This window comes from Cervus canadensis, chromosome 9, assembly GCF_019320065.1.
Source record: "Cervus canadensis isolate Bull #8, Minnesota chromosome 9, ASM1932006v1, whole genome shotgun sequence".
NCBI lineage: Eukaryota > Metazoa > Chordata > Mammalia > Artiodactyla > Cervidae > Cervus > Cervus canadensis.
In genome coordinates, this window is record NC_057394.1 from 3,043,874 (window position 1) to 3,059,759 (window position 15,886).

Below are 15,886 nucleotides of genomic sequence, written 5' to 3' on the forward strand. Positions count from 1 at the left end.
GCCTTTTTAACAGGGGTGCTTCCTGAAACCAAATGTGGGCCTGGATTTCTAACAGCGGTGAGCGATGCATTTAAGGAAATCACAGCGAGCACTTGGGGTTAGAAGTAGACATTTTTCACACTCATTTTGAAGTCATACATACAAGCATTTTCACCAGAACAGTTTTCCTTTCCCTATTCTAAATTGTTCATTGCACTCACTGTTTCAGCAAAGGTTAAAACATAAAAGAAGTGCTAACAGCATGAACTTCAGAACCACCAGGACAGGCAGCTAGGGGGACGGCTGTGGACATATCGCCCTGAGGCAGGCCTCTTACTGAAAAGAAAAAAATGCATGCCACGAACGCAGTGGTGGCCAGAATCAGAACAAGAACCTGTACGCTCGTGGTTGGTCCTCACTGAGCTGTCTGTGTTGTGTGTGCATATGCGTGCGTGTGCTAAACACCGTCAGAGAAAGACAGAAAGATTTGCAAAGGCAAAGTAGTTTGTGTATCTCGAAGCATAAATCTGCATCAGTAATTGAGACTATCACTGACTTCAATGCAAAACAGTCATTGTTTTTATTTTTCACCTCTATCCATTGGAACTATGTTTGAGTTTCATTAAATCCCCCAGTATTCCCTGGAGTAGACATTAATGTAGGTAAAAGGTAGGTTTTCATAAATGATAATGAACAATTATTAAGAACCGTTTAATTAGCATGCACCTTCTCTGATTAAAATACATGCTTTGTACATTAGGTGCCATTGTGGAGCGGTTTAATAATAAAAACCATGCACCCTTTGAAAACACTCTTTAGTAACAGGCCATTATTGCTTATCCAGATGGCCCATCATTTGTATTAATGACAAACTTAATTTCTTGAGTAAATTTTCACCAACTGTTCTCCCTTTATTTTTATTACTCAGTGAAATTTATCTGAAGCAAAAATATAATAAAGCATGACATATGCATCACAGAATTAAAGTGGAGATTAATTAAAGCTGACTCCAGCTGAAGGCAAAGCCCCAGGCGTTAGACGGGGATTCAAAATCCTACTGAACACTGGAATTAACCAGGCGCTTTGAAAAAAAGGCTGATGTCTGGGTCTGACCCCATACCAATTAAATCAGAGTGGGGCCTGGCATTGATAGATTTGAGAACTTTTCCGGGTGATTCGAACGTGGAGACAGATGATGGCATACACAGTCCATTAACTGATTTCCACATCAATTTGCACACACACACGTGCACGACATATATCACACCGTTATACCTTAAAGGACGTTTGTTCCTGTCCAGTGTCCTTTAGTGGGAGCGACGCTCAAGAGGCAGCAGACACAGATCTGCTTACAGCTGATTCATCTTGCACAGCAGACAGTAACACAACACTGTCAAGAAACTATTTGTTGTTGATGTTGTTTGAGTCGCTCGGTAGCATTCAACTCTTTTGAGACCCTGTGGACTGTAGCCCATCAGGCTCCCTTGTCCATGGGATTTCCCAGCCAAGAATACTGGAGTGGACTGCCGTTTCCTTCTCCAGGGGATCCTTCTTACCCAGGGTTCAAACTCACGTCTCCTTCATTGGCAGCCAGATTCTCTACCGCTGAGCCACCAAGGAAGCTCAAAGAAAATATACCCTAAATTAAAAATAAATTAAAACAACAACAACAACAAAAAAGAAAATACCAAAATGTCCTTTAGACATCTGGCTCATTAGACATTTGATCCATCCCATGCCAAAAGTGAAAATGAAAGTGAAAGTGAAGTCGCTCAGTCGTGTCCAACTCTGTGCGACCCCATGGACTGTAGCCCACCAGGCTTCTCAGTCCACGGGATTTTCCAGGCAAGGATGCTGGAGTGGGCTGCCGTTTCCTTCTCCAGGGGATCTTCCCGACCCAGGGATCAAACCCATGTCTCTATGTGTCCTGCACCGGCAGGTGGGTTCTTTACCACGAGCGCCGCCTGGGCGATCTGCTGGGAAGATTACTGTTTCTTTAGGAAACCAAACACCCTTTCCTTCTCTGGATTCTCACTGAGATTTCAAATCAAACTCTGTGCAGTAGGTTTTAAGCTAGTATAGTTGGCAGTTACTTCACAGGCATGAAGACATTATTTTTATACAGATAACAAAAACACTTTCTCTTTCTATCATATTTCTTTTAGGGATTCTGTTACTCAGTGCAACAGGGGTTCGAAAAATAAATTCAATATTTTAATGAGTTTTAATTCATGCCTATAATCTCCTTTAATGTGAATCGCCAATATTTAGGGGCGGTCAACAATACAGGTATTGGCTAATTTTCTTGCCATATTCTGCATAACAATCTGCTAATGTCAGATTGAAACACACAAACACTAAAGGAAGAAAGGTCTTTTTCAAAGAGTTCTCCTTATCCAGGATTAAACACAAGGCCTAGAGATATGGGCCACAAAGGAGGCAGAGCACCGAAGAACTGATGTCTTCGAAATGCGGTATTGGAGAACACTCTTGAGAGTCCCTTGGACTGCAAGAAGATCAAACCAGTCCACCCTAAAGGAAATCAGTCCTGAATATTCATTGGAAGGACTGATGCTGAAGCTGAAGCTCTAATACTTCGGCCACCTGGTGTGAAGAACTGCTGCTGCTGCTAAGTTACTTTGGTTGTGTCCGACTCTGTGAGATCCCATAGACGGCAGCCCCCCAGGCTTCTCTATCCCTGGGATTCTCCAAGCAAGAACACTGGAGCAGGTTGTCATTTCCTTCTCCAATGCATGAAAGTGAAAAGTGAAAGTGAAGTCGCTCAGTCATGTCCGACTCTTAGTGGCCCCATGGACTGCAGCCCACCAGGCTCCTCCATCCATGGGATTTTCCAGGCAAGAGTACTGGAGTGGGGTGCCATTGCCTTCTCCGGTGAAGAACTGACTCACTGGAAAAGACCTTGATGCCGGGAAAGATTGAAGGCAGGAGGAGAAGAGGGCGACAGAGGATGAGATGGTTGGATGTCATCACCGACTCGATGGACATGAGTTTGATCAAATTGCACGAGGCAGTGGAGGACAGAGAAGCCTGGCGGCTGCAGTCCATGAGGTCACAAAGAGTCGGACACGACAACAACAACAAGATCCTCAAAACATCACAGACTTCGGAGCACTGGTTCTAAGGTGCCAGAGAAAGAAAGAGAACGGCACAAAAGTGCCACTTTGGGACCCAATGGATTTGCATGTGAATTCCCATGTAGCCCCAGAAAGGCTTCTAGAGGTCCCTCACCTTTCTGAGAAGGTGCTGCAAGAGCTAGTGATCATAGAGGAAGAGCATCTGAGTTACGAAAGCCTAAAGCCTCGAGAAATTGTAGCCACTATTGATTGTTAGCAGAAGGCTAAATGGAACCACGCTTGCAGTCAGCACTCCTGGGGCTTGGCATCTGCAGACTCATTATTGCAGAGCTGAGCTTCTTCCTGGTTAGTTGCCATCAAAAGAACTCAACTGACTCTTATCTAAAGGAACCTGATACATATTTTTAAATACATTAATTCTTCCTATTACATTTTGTAACACCTCCTTTTAATCACCTTGGGGCAGGCACACCCCAGAGATACTTTGAGTTTAGTTCCAGACCACAGCAGGAACAGGAATATGGCAATAAGGCTAGTCACATGCATCTTTTGGTTCCCCAGAACCAAACTTCTTGGTGAATGCAGGGGATTCACCGAGAAATGTTACGCATACACTACACTGCACTCTATTACGCGTGCAATGACATTATGTCTGAAGAAATACACATGACTAAAAGCTACTTCACTGCTAAATACGCTGAACAGCGTCTGGGCCTTCAGCAAGTCTTAGCAGTAATATTAATGCTTACCGACCACAGACCGTCATAGCAAATATAACAAGAACAAACAAGTATGGTGTGTGACAATTACTAAAATGTGACACAAAGACATGAACGGAGCAAATACTGCCGTAAAAATGGCAACAGTGAATCGTGCCTGAGGAAGGGCTGTCCCAAAACTTTAATTTGTGAAAAATTCACAGTGTCTGTGAAGCCGGATGAAACAAAGTGCAACAAAAGGGCTGCCTTCTCTCTACAAGGAAGAAGACACGCCTGCACTCGCCAACTCACTTATTTATATTAAACAAATGGATTTGCTGAAAAACTTCACTCTGAAAAAAACAATGGCATATAAGATTTATTAAAAGTTTATTGCTTCTATATTTAATAGAATAATATAAATTAATAATAATATTGTATCATAAGAGAAATACAAAAAAAAAAAAATACACCCATAAGAAGGTAGCAATGAAAGCTTAGGAAATGTATAATGTAATAATAATGAATCTTTAAGTTTAACTTTCAAACCACCTTTGAAACGTTCTGGAATCAGATGCTGGTTCTGTGTGTTCTTCCTTGGGTCACTTAAATTATCTGAACCTTAGTTTCTTTAGCTCTAAAATGGTGATATTGTTTCAGTTAAAAAGTTTTGAGGGGAAAAAAATTCATTAAATGTGCACTTTTCATGCTCAACATTGCTTTCTTCTGCTTCATTTTTTTTGTTCCTCCCAAAATGTTTTCAAAACTGTTAACCTGAAGACCTCTAACCACACTATTTTTAAACATAGACTACAATATTATTATAAGAAGTACATTAAAATAGCATGTCATTAATTAATCTGCTTATTTTTCAATAGGAATCTGAATAGAAGGCAATGGCACCCCACTCCAGTACTCTCGCCTGGAAAATCCCATGGATGGAGGAGCCTGGTAGGCTGCAGTCCATGGGGTCGCTAAGAGTCGGCCACGACTCAGCGACTTCACTTTCACTTTTCACTTTCATGCATTGGAGAAGGAATTGGCAACCCACTCCAGTGTTCTTGCCTGGAGAATCCCAGGGACGGGGGAGCCTGGTGGGCTGCCATCTATGGGGTCGCACAGAGTCGGACACGACTGAAGTGACTTAGCAGCAGCAGCAGCAGGGTTCTGCTATGTAAAAAAATACATTTCCTCATTCAATTTTTTCTTATATTGTGTTATCAATAGTGTGGTGAGCTCCTGAAAAGATTTCAGAAAATTCAATATTAGAAGAAAATGTTCTCTGAGTTAGACATTTAATGAATGCATGATTTGGGAATTTAAATATGAAACAACTTAGTAATATTTCTTGAATTCATAGATCAATTCATTGAGCTGAAAATAGATCATGTTGATACCTAATAGTCTATCAGAACATGTGCTATGGTTAAATACCACAGTGAAGTATCACCCCCCAGCAGTCAGAATGGCCATAATTAAAAAATCTATAAATACTGGAGAGGGTGTGGAGGAAAAGGGACCCTAAAATAGGTTAGAAACAAGGACCCACTGCATAGCATAGGGAATTATATTCAGTTTCTTGTAATAGCCTATAATGGAAAAGAATCTGAAAGAGAATATATATATATATATGTATCTGTATATATATATATAATATATATATATATATATATAAAACTGAATCACTTTGCCGTACACCTGAAACCAACAAAACAGTGCCTAAATTAACTATACTTCAGTCAAAAAAAATCAAAGGAACAATCCATGGGACTTGCCATACTAGGGGTGGAAATAGAAGCCTTTTCCTCCCTAAGGTTTTCCTAATTCTTCTCCCAAGATATCCACGTAGAGTTAGTCCTTCTCACATTTGTACCCCACCGACCTCGCCATAACGTCCACACCTTCCCTAGTGCCTAATACAGAGTCTGGAACTTGGTACACATACAAAGAACATCTGTTGAATGAATGAACCACAGAGCACTCTGATGCAAATAAGCCAGAAAAAATGGATCCTTCCAGGTTCCCATAAAACACTTTCTGACAGACCAGAGGCCAAAGCACTCTCAGTTCTCCCATCTGTAAAATGGAATCATCTACACAAGAGCACAGGCATGAGCTCAGTTGCTGGTTGTTAATGTATCCTCTGGGTTTCCCTCGTGGCGCAGATAGCAAAGGATCTGCCTGCAAAGCCGGAGCCCAGGGTTCAATCCCTGGGTCAGGAAGAGCCCCTGGAGGAGGGCATGGCAACCCACTCCAGTGTTCTTGCCTGGAGAACCCCATAGACGGAGGAGCCTGGAGGGCTACGATGCATGAGCTGGCAAAGAGCTGGACCTGCCTGAGCAACCAACACTTCCACTTTCTTTCTACATGTCCACTGATTTCTCTCTGTATCATATCTAGGATAGTGATTTCACAACTAGGGATTGCATGAGGTTTTTTTAAAGGTTGAGGCTGACAAACTATATAATCTTATTTCACAGAACTTTAGAAGTCCAGGCATTTGGCTTTTTCCAAACCTTTGAACACTTAGCCCAAACCTGAGTTATTGTTCACCAGGGCTTTCCAAGAAATCTCACTCTTTAAAGATTTTGTAAGCAGGGAAATGTTTCAAATCCTTGAAGACGCTTCTGAAATCCGCTTAGATGAAGCCTCCCTTGATGACTGGTCAGCTATCATTATCTTATCTTCTACAACAGAAGCTTTTACTTTGAACAACTGTGTTATCTTTCCAAATTCTCTGCATTCTTATAGCAAATTGCTGATAAGCAGTTTTACCAGACTCCACGGCTTTAAAAGTTTCATTTCATGTGGCTGCATGCTATGTGTCTAGTGGGAAATTGAGGGAAATTATTGAATGTTAAATCATTAGCTTCCACTACTGTGTTCTTTATGACTTTGGTGAAGATCTGTAGCCTGTAAAGAGTGGCAATAGCAATAGTTGGGAGAACACGTTCTAGCATTTATTAAAATAATATTTATATAATCTTAAGAGTTTTCTCGTTTATTTTAGGTAGTGTGGGCATACCGTATTTTATGGTGCTTCGCAGCCACTGCCTTTTTTACAAATTGAAAACTCTCGAGTAACCGTGGGTCAAGTAAGTCTACCAGCATCAGCTTTTCAACAGCAGCTGCTCAACTCACGCCTCTGTGTCACACTTTGGTAATTCTTGCAATATTTCAAACTGTTTTATTGTTATTATATTTGTTATGGTGATTTGGGATTCATTGATTTTTGGTGTTTCTACAAAGACTTGCTGAAGGCTCAGATGACAGTGCTTTTTAGCAATGAAGTCTTCACTATTAGGGCACAGACATCGTTTTTTCTTTAGATGTTAAGCTATAGCACACTTCACAGAGTGTAGTGCAGACATTACTTCCATACGCGCTGTGAAACAAAAGGGAGCGCATGTGACTAGCTTTATGGCGTGTTCGCTCTTCTGCTGTGGACCTGAGTCAGCAGTATCTCAGAGGGGCACCTGTACAGTACGGACGATCTCAACATACTCCGTGATGAGAAGAATAACCCCATAAACCCCGTCTGCAATCAACCGACCTCAACAATTATCAACAATTAGCACCTCATGGCCAACTCTGCCTCATCCATTTCCTTGTCCATTACCCTCAACGTTAGATTCACTGAAGCAATTCTCAGACATTGTGTCATTTAACTGCAAATATTTGAGCATAATTCTCTAAGCCACAAGGTCTTTAAAAAAGTACCTTCACAGTATCTATATCACATATAAGTTCTATCAAGGATAATTTTTTAATTTTGTCAAATATCCAGATGTCACATTACATTGATTCACTCATAATTGTTATACTTAAGCAAATCAGGACCCACATAGTGCCTATATATGTAACTGATTTATATGTCTCTTAGAGCTCCTTTAATCTGTAAGTCACCTTGTTCTTTCACACTTTTATTCTTGCATTTTATATGTTGAAGAAGTCAGGTCATTTCTCTCGCACTGTTTCTTACAGTTTAGATTTTGTAGGGTGGACCCTTGTGGCTTAGTTTATCATTCTGTCATCAGCTGCTTTTTTAATTTTTTTTTTTTTTTTTTGATGAGGATCATTTTTAAAAATCTTTATTGAATTTGCTACAAATATTGCTTCTGTCTTATACTTTGAGATTTTTGGCCATGAGGCAGGTGGGATCTCAGCTCTCGGACCAGGGATCCAACTCACAACCCTGCACTGGAAGGTGGAGTCTTAACCACTGGACCGCCAGGGAAGTCAGAACCTTGTCCCTAGTTTCTGCTAATTAGTAGTTACATCAATACGTTTCACTACACTCAGGATGTTTCCTTTCCTTCCTTCCAGCCTCCCTTCCTTGGCAAGACACTTGAGAAGCGTCTGGTACACTGTCACCCTTCCTTGTAAGTCAGCTGTGATTGGTCCTCATCGCAGAGATGCCTAGATTCGTTACTTATCAGGAGCGGTGACAATGACTTGCTCTAATTCTGTCATTCATTCTTCATTTACTTGTAGTGAGATCGCACCAAGTGAACTTATAAATTAACTTGGGGAGAATCCGGGACCTTTGTGACATCAGGGCTTTCCAATAACTCAGGAGGGCTTTTCATTTTTACCTGCAACTTCCAGGAGGATTTCAGCTCTCACTTGGTGAGTGATAGTTGCTCAGTCACGCCTGACTCTTTGCAACCCCATGGACTGTAGCCTGCCAGGTCCCTCTGTTCATGGAATTCTCCAGGCAAGATTACTGGAGTGGGTTGCCATTCCCTTCTCCAGGGGAGCTCTCACTTAGGCCAGTTACTAACTTTGATGATGTAAATGTTTTCCTCTATTCCTCTTTGTCTTCTGGTAAACTGCCTTGCTGCTACTGCTGCTGCTAAGTCACTTCAGTCCTGTCCGACTCTGTGCGACCCCATAGACGGCAGCCCACCAGGCTCCCCCGTCCCTGGGATTCTCCAGGCAAGAACACTGGAGTGGGCTGCCATTTCTTTCTCCAATGCATAAAAGTGAAAAGTGAAAGTGAAGTCGCTCAGTCATGTCTGACTCTTGGCGACCCCATGGACTGCAGCCCACTAGGCTCCTCCGTCCATGGGATTTTCCAGGCAAGAGTACTGGAGTGGGGTGCCATTCCCTTCTCCAGGTAAACTGCCTTAAGAACATACAAAAGTCCTCTGTTTGAGGCACTGATTTACAAGTTGCTACTGTATCAGGTTCTCTCGTTGTTTGCTGCCATGTTTTCATTCGTCCTTTTCAGCTGTCTAAATATTAATAACCTCTGGACTGAAAAATATTTTCGCCTCTCCCCGCCACATCGTGCCTTAAAGTGCCTTTGGCTTTCTAACATCCGTGGCACTGTGGTGGCTAAGGGCGCTAGCATTTCCTATTAGCTGAAACAAATTCTCAGGTAAAGTGTCACAAGCTTTCAGCTAGTCTTTGGCAGCTTCCTGAGCATACTGAAGCTGGCGGTCCTGATTTTTGGAGCACTTCTTGGAATCTTCTCAAACTGTCCCTGTCCTAAATATATGTCAAGTTTCTTATGCAAAATTCTTATGGATGAACAATTGTCAAGAAATGTATAAATATATATTTTCCTATTCCTGAGCAAGAAGGACCACTAGCAAATTTACTAAATATTTTTTCTTATGCGTATACTCAATTTTAATTGAAACATATCTGCTAGTGACTGGTCATTCAGTCGTGGCCGACTCTTGGTGACCTCATGGACTGCAGCCCACCAGGGTCCTCTGCCCATGAAATTCTCTGGGCAAGAATACTGGAGTGGGTTTGCCATTCTCTTCTCCAGGGGATCCTCCCAACCCAGGGACTGAACCTTGATCTCCTGCATTGCAGGCAGATTCGTTACCGTCTGAGCCACCAGGAGAGCAAGATTTTTCTTCATGAGTTTACTCTCTAGATTTTGGCTGAAACGCATCTGCTAAGCTTGTATCACATGCATAATGCAGTCCCACACCTGACTGTACCTCTGGGGGCTGACGGTCTAGTGAGAAGCCCATAGGTCAGTACGTTCAAAACAGAACAGATACTTATAAAGACATTAAGATCCTTCTGGGTTTGGTTCTGAATATAATATTGATCTGGTCAACATTCTGCTGCAAGCTTCCAGTGGAATGAGACATGCAGAAGTTCACCATTCTATCAGCAACTTCAGAATCTGGAATGCATCATTCAAACCAATGGCCTTTAAAACTCCTCACAGGCAAATTCAGGAATTTTCTAAATCCACCGTAGGCTGAGATATGATTCCAAAATCCCTCCTGGGTACAATTGTGCCCCAGTAATTAAGCAAGCCAGCTAAAAACCTACCTAGCAAAGGCCAACCTACCGAGCAAACTAAAAGCACATCTTTCAAAATATTTACTGTTTTCTTAATTTAGGTCTAAAAAAAATTGGTCTTGAGCTTTTACCCTTAAGTATCTAAAGCTTTTGGTATTTAACAGACTTGTTTTTTTAGATTAAAAAAAAAAGCCATTCTTTGTTATATAAAAATCTCAGACCATGTATATGTTGTGAACTATATAATTAAAATGTTTAACAGAAGGAAAGAATGATAAGGGATGCATGTAACTATAGTAAAGAAGCTAGTTTTCACAAAAAGATAATATGAATGTTTTGCACATCTCAGCTGCCAGCACAGGTCTAATGGGTGCCCAGGTAGGGTGCAGAGTGGAGCCTGGGAGCCTGGCCCGTGTGCACACTGCCCCCTGTGATCTTTGCGTGTCATTAACCAGGAGATGCAGAAACCGTGAGTCCCATCAGAAACCAGAAGTCTGTCTTCTCCTAAGACAAAAATGTAAGGCATCAATACGAATGGCATTCAAACATGGGGTCTGAGCGACCCATCAGTGGAGGCGGCTGCAGGCCCACGTCTCGCGTGGGACAGCCTGCTGCTGGCTCTTCACTGCCTTCTTCCTTAGGGGCATCACAGCTTCTCTTAATAATAAGCAGTAAATAAACAGAACCACGAAGTCCTCCCTTTTGCATGAATCCATGGACACAGAGCACAAAGGGAGAAGGAATCTCTGGTCTCCTTGGTCTTATTTCAGATGAGACTTCGGGTAGAGTTTTGCAGAGAAATGATTCATGATGATTCACCCTGGATTAAGTGAGTCGGCATGATTAAGGCTTACTCACAAGGCTCTGCACCACGTTTTTAGGGGGATAAAGGCCAAATTGGAAAAGGTTTTTGGGTGTTCCCACCTACAGAGGTGAGCGTGGCTACCCACCACTTCTTACACATGTGCAGAGAGCGGGAACAGGACACCAGAACCTCCGCGATAAGCATCTTGTCTACTCACACAGCTCTGGGGGTCTGCTGCCGTCTTGACGTTACAGACAAGGAAACCAAAGCTCATCATAGACTCTGCATCCTGGCCAAGACGGCCCTGCTAGTACAAGTCACAGAATTGGGTTTCAACCTCATTTTAGTTAACTCCTCATCTGGTGTCACGAACCACCCTCAACATGGCATACTTGAAATTTTTCATGTCATATAATACAGTGTGGCTTTTCCTTTTTCCACCTGTACCTTTCACAGGTTTATTTTTCCTTCTCTGATGAGGCAAAATTTATTTCTATTCTTAACATTTAATTTTTAGATACGCTTAATTCAATTAAACTATCTGCACTATACTAATAGGATGCCTAAAGAACTGAGTGCCTTTTAAGTACCCTGAATTGTAAATGGATTAAAAATAATCAATGCCTCTTTAACCTCCTGTTATGACTTGGCCATTAGTCATATGTACGCATGTTGCGTAAAGCTGAGTCCACAAATAAGAGCATTGAGCATGAGAGAGTATGTCCATTCTGATTTTTGGCCAGGGGTTTCTAAAGACCTTCACCCTCATTTCACAGATGCCCACACTGTCTCTGGCCCAGCTGAAACGGCATTTCCATAAACACAGCTCTGGTCTTCATCTAATACTGTCTTTTAAAACAAGCGCCTCCGTTTAAAACTAAATGATCAGGCCAGTTTCCAAGGTCATAGAAAAATGATGACTATGTCAACAAACCAGGGACATTAATTTAAAACAGGGTGGCAAAGTACTTCTTTTAATTATATGTGTGCAAGAAATCATGGGGGTAGTCTCTAATGAATTCACAAGTGGTAACTATTAGTTGGAAAAACTTGGAATTAACCATTCAAGTTAATAAAATTACAAAAGAAATCCACTTACTTGTTCAAACTCATTCTTTTGAAATTCTTCAAATCCGAAGATGTCCAGAATCCCAATGCCCCATGTCTGTGAGCTGAAATGGAACAAGACACAGTGAATGGGCATCCTTAACCCTGCCCACGGCCACTTAGCACGTCATCGATAATCCAGAGTAAAAACATGCAAACGATGATCTTAACCTGGTGAAAAACTGAAAATTAGGAGGAAAAGTTTTCTTTGAATGCTTTGATTCAAACACAGACTCGTTAACAAAAATGCGTTTGATATCTAAGGACAAACTGCAACAACAAACGTTTGGTTTAATAATATTTGCTTCTCTGAAACACTTTCTGTCTCCTTCAACCAGACTTGCTTCCTCTGAAGGACTTCGCACCCGCCTGCCGAGCGGGTCTCCTCAGCTAGAACTTGGACCTTACCAGGCTACCCCCAGCAGCAAGTCGAGCAATTTCTCCGTCACACGTAAGTACAACACGAGTTAACCCCATAAGCCACACGCATGTTCTTTCACAGATTAAACTGGGCCACTCCAAAAATCAAGCTGCTCCTCAAAGTGTTCTTGTAAATAAAGAACAATGAAGATCGTGAAACGAGGGTGCAACATGCAAAGGAATCTGGGTAAAGACTTCATTCTCCCGTGTAAACGATCATCCTCAGAACTCGCTTGTCCTGGACGGTCAAAGCACAGACGCTGCCCATCTCGCTCTATCAGCCCCTGTGTCCAGTCCTGAATCCTCTTTGGACCACCCCGCCTCTTCCCAGGCCATCATCTTTGTGATGTGCACACATGAAGTGAGTGAGGAGAGGAGGGGAGCCTTGCGTGGCCCAGCGACCCTGACAACTTGGATTCTGCAGGGCTGTGGGGGCAGCACGGGCTGGGGTGGGGTGTACCCCTGAGGTGCTTCTTGCAAAGAAAGGCCTGGATGCTTCTGGAACACTGGTCAGCCCACCCCTCACGTTAATGTCTCTGTCCAGCGCATCTGCAGGGGGAACGCGGTCCGCCTTTTCTGCCCGTGGGAGTGACGGTCACTCACCACGACGGTGCTCACTGTCTCATCACCAGTCTCCTTGCCGGCGCAGAAGGTGCGGGTTTTGCTTCTGCTTGCTTGGTCACGCCGCATGGCTTGCGGGATCTTAGTTCCCCAACCAAGGACTGAACCTGTGCCCCTGCAGTGGAAGAGTCGGGGGAGTCCCACGCTGGATGCTTTGCTCATGTTTCTACTCTGCTTGATTTGTCCAAACTGCAGAGCCACGGGGGCCCCCAAAGCCCCTTTATGTGCCTGCGCTGTGCTTCCACAAGCCGAAAATAATCATGATACTTAGCAGCTACCATGTCACTCACGTGACCACTTTTTTTTTTCCTTTAAAAACAAGATGAAGGAATGATTTTGCACTATCTTGTCTCTATTTACTGCCGATAGTACACACATGAGCTTCCTAATTAGGAGGGAGAGCATTTTTAAAGCCCTAATATGAGCATCATGTGGCAAAGAGTGTGAGTCAGTTAAGGAAGGAACGGTCTCTAGGTAACTGATTCAGTATTTTAGAAGAAAAAAAAAAAAAGTCTTTCCCCCTGTGTCCAAATAAACTCTACATGGTTTAGCGAGTCAAATGCTAGAATAGGAAGCCATAAACACATACGAGAAAAAAAATGTGACCATTTTTCCCCCTTGCTTTTGGTTCTGCGAAATGTCATAGGAAAACATTCAAAAGTATGATTATGCCAATACTAAATTCTTTTGGAGGATAAATAGTTTAAATGCAATTAAATTCTGTTAGAGGTCACTATTATTTTAAAATAATATTTTAATTTTCATAGTTTTTTGCATCATCTTTCACCCACCGTGCCTCTTTCCATGCCATCTTTATAATGAGCATAAAGGGGCGTCGGGATGAAGCTCAGTGGGAACCGTGGGGCTGAGGTTTAGGCTGACTTGTCGCTTTGTTTTGTGTGTGTGTGTGTTTTCCATGTAATGAGCTGCATCGTTTCTCTTGTAGGAGACTAGTGATGAAGTCTGTCAAGTTTTGGAGTTACTCCATCTTCCTAAGGATCCTGATTCAAACACTTTTTAGTTGGCTAACTTTGGCAAAGTCATTAATACCTAAATTTTCTGAGCTGCAGTTCCATCATCCGTAAAACTAAGATAACAAGTCATATTTATCCAGCTAGACATTTCCTGTAATAAGAAGTGAGCTAAAGAAAGTTCTAGGATGACGGCTGGTACAGTGTGTCTCCACTCACTGGAAGTTGCTTTAAGAAAAAGTTGTTTAAACACGCTCTAGAAGTAAAGAGGGTGGCTAACAGAAGAAATATAAACGCCAAATCAGCATAGTAAAATGTCAATCTCATGAAAATTGCAAAAGAAATAAAATTCTGAAAAATTATGATGAGAAAGATATTCCCGAACACTTTTGTTGGCGGCTGAAATTGGCAGGGCCTTCTTAAAAAATGACTTCCTTACGTGGCATAAAGCTTTGAAATATTCATATCCTTTGAACCAGGACTTCCATAAGCAGGAACCAATACTAAGACAATGATCAGAAATGCAATTAAAGACAGAGTGATGCCTATTGTTATCGTAACTACAGTTAAACAACAAAAAGAAGTAACAGATACCCCACTCTAATGACACAATTAATTAAACAACACACATCATAGGAGGGATTTAGTGAAACTGACAAGTTAATAGAAATCAATACATAAATTCTGTATAAATAAACCCTATTATATGTCTAGAAGACCCAGAAAGAAGTACAGTCCGCCTGAGAAGAAGACCTGGTAATGTCTTCAGTGGTAGACCTAGAGGTGACCTCTTAATGTTTACAACGTTCTACGTGTGTGAGCGTGCCCAGCCACTCAGTCGTGTCTGACTCTCTGCAACCCCATGGACTGTTGCCCACCAGGCTCCTCTGTCCAAGGAATTCTCTAGGCAAGAATACTGGAGTGGGTGGCCATTTCCTGCTCCAGGGGGTCTTCCCGACCTGGGGACCGAACCCGCAGCTCCGGCAGTGTCTCCTGCACCGCAGATGGCTTCTCTACTGCTGAGCACCGGGCTATCACAATTCTATCATTAGCCTTTGCTGGAAAGACATGTGATTGAATGCACAGTGGTCACCTTCTGAGCTGGTGGAGGAAGGGGAACTGCAACCTTCAAGGCGATGGCGCCCAGCAGAGGCGGTAAGGACGAGGGCCTGGCTTTCCAGGCACGGGAGGCGCAGCAGGGACCCGGGGAGTCAGGAAAGAGCAGAGGTGCTTCCTGCCGGCCAGGTGCCGGCCCAGGGCACGGCTGGTCGCTGCCACCCTGCACCAGGGCCGCGCCGTCAGGCTCTCAGGTCCGACCCCCCAGACGGGCTCCTGGCTGCCTGGGCAGTGGGGCTCCTGCAGCGACCGCCTGCGGTGTAGACAGAAGTCAGGAGGAAGGAGGACAGCCACGAGCGGCCAGACCTCGGCACATGCTCTCCCCCGCCTGTAACAACGGGGCTTTGTGTGGACAAACAGGACGCCAAGGCGGCGAGCTGCATGTGGGTGAGCACAGAGCTGATCCTGGTTCAGATTAGGGAAAGTAAATTATTAATTAGTAACAGCATAAGTAGCATGCATTTGGTTGAAAGAACACTCCTTTCATTTATTCACATTGCATACATACCAAATTCCAAACTACATTTGTTTACAAGATAAAATGCTTAAAAAAGATGGAGAGAAAGGAAGAACTATTTTCAGGAAAAAAAATTAATCCAGGTTTAATGCATTTTAAGGATTATTTTTGCAACTACTGACAGACAAAATGTGTTTGCTTTTTTTTTTTTTTTCCAAAAATCTATTTCATCATTTATGATTGAGTGAAATTTTGTTGTTCAGTGACTCAATCATGTCTGACATTTTGGGACTCCATGAACTGCAGGCTTCCCTGTCCTTCAGCTTCTCCCGGAGCTTGTTCAA

At 42.8% G+C, this 15,886-nt stretch overlaps 1 protein-coding gene across 3 annotated transcripts in view; it reads right to left on the bottom strand.

The window, feature by feature from the left end:
• Positions 1 to 15,886, bottom strand: part of MYO16 (myosin XVI) — a 501,160-nt gene that overhangs the window by 161,153 nt on the left and 324,121 nt on the right. For all 3 annotated transcript variants that reach the window (XM_043477832.1, XM_043477831.1, XM_043477833.1), the window contains one exon: positions 11,950 to 12,022. In XM_043477832.1, the coding sequence (XP_043333767.1) occupies positions 11,950 to 12,022 (73 nt within the window). The remainder of the gene's footprint in view (positions 1 to 11,949; positions 12,023 to 15,886) is intronic.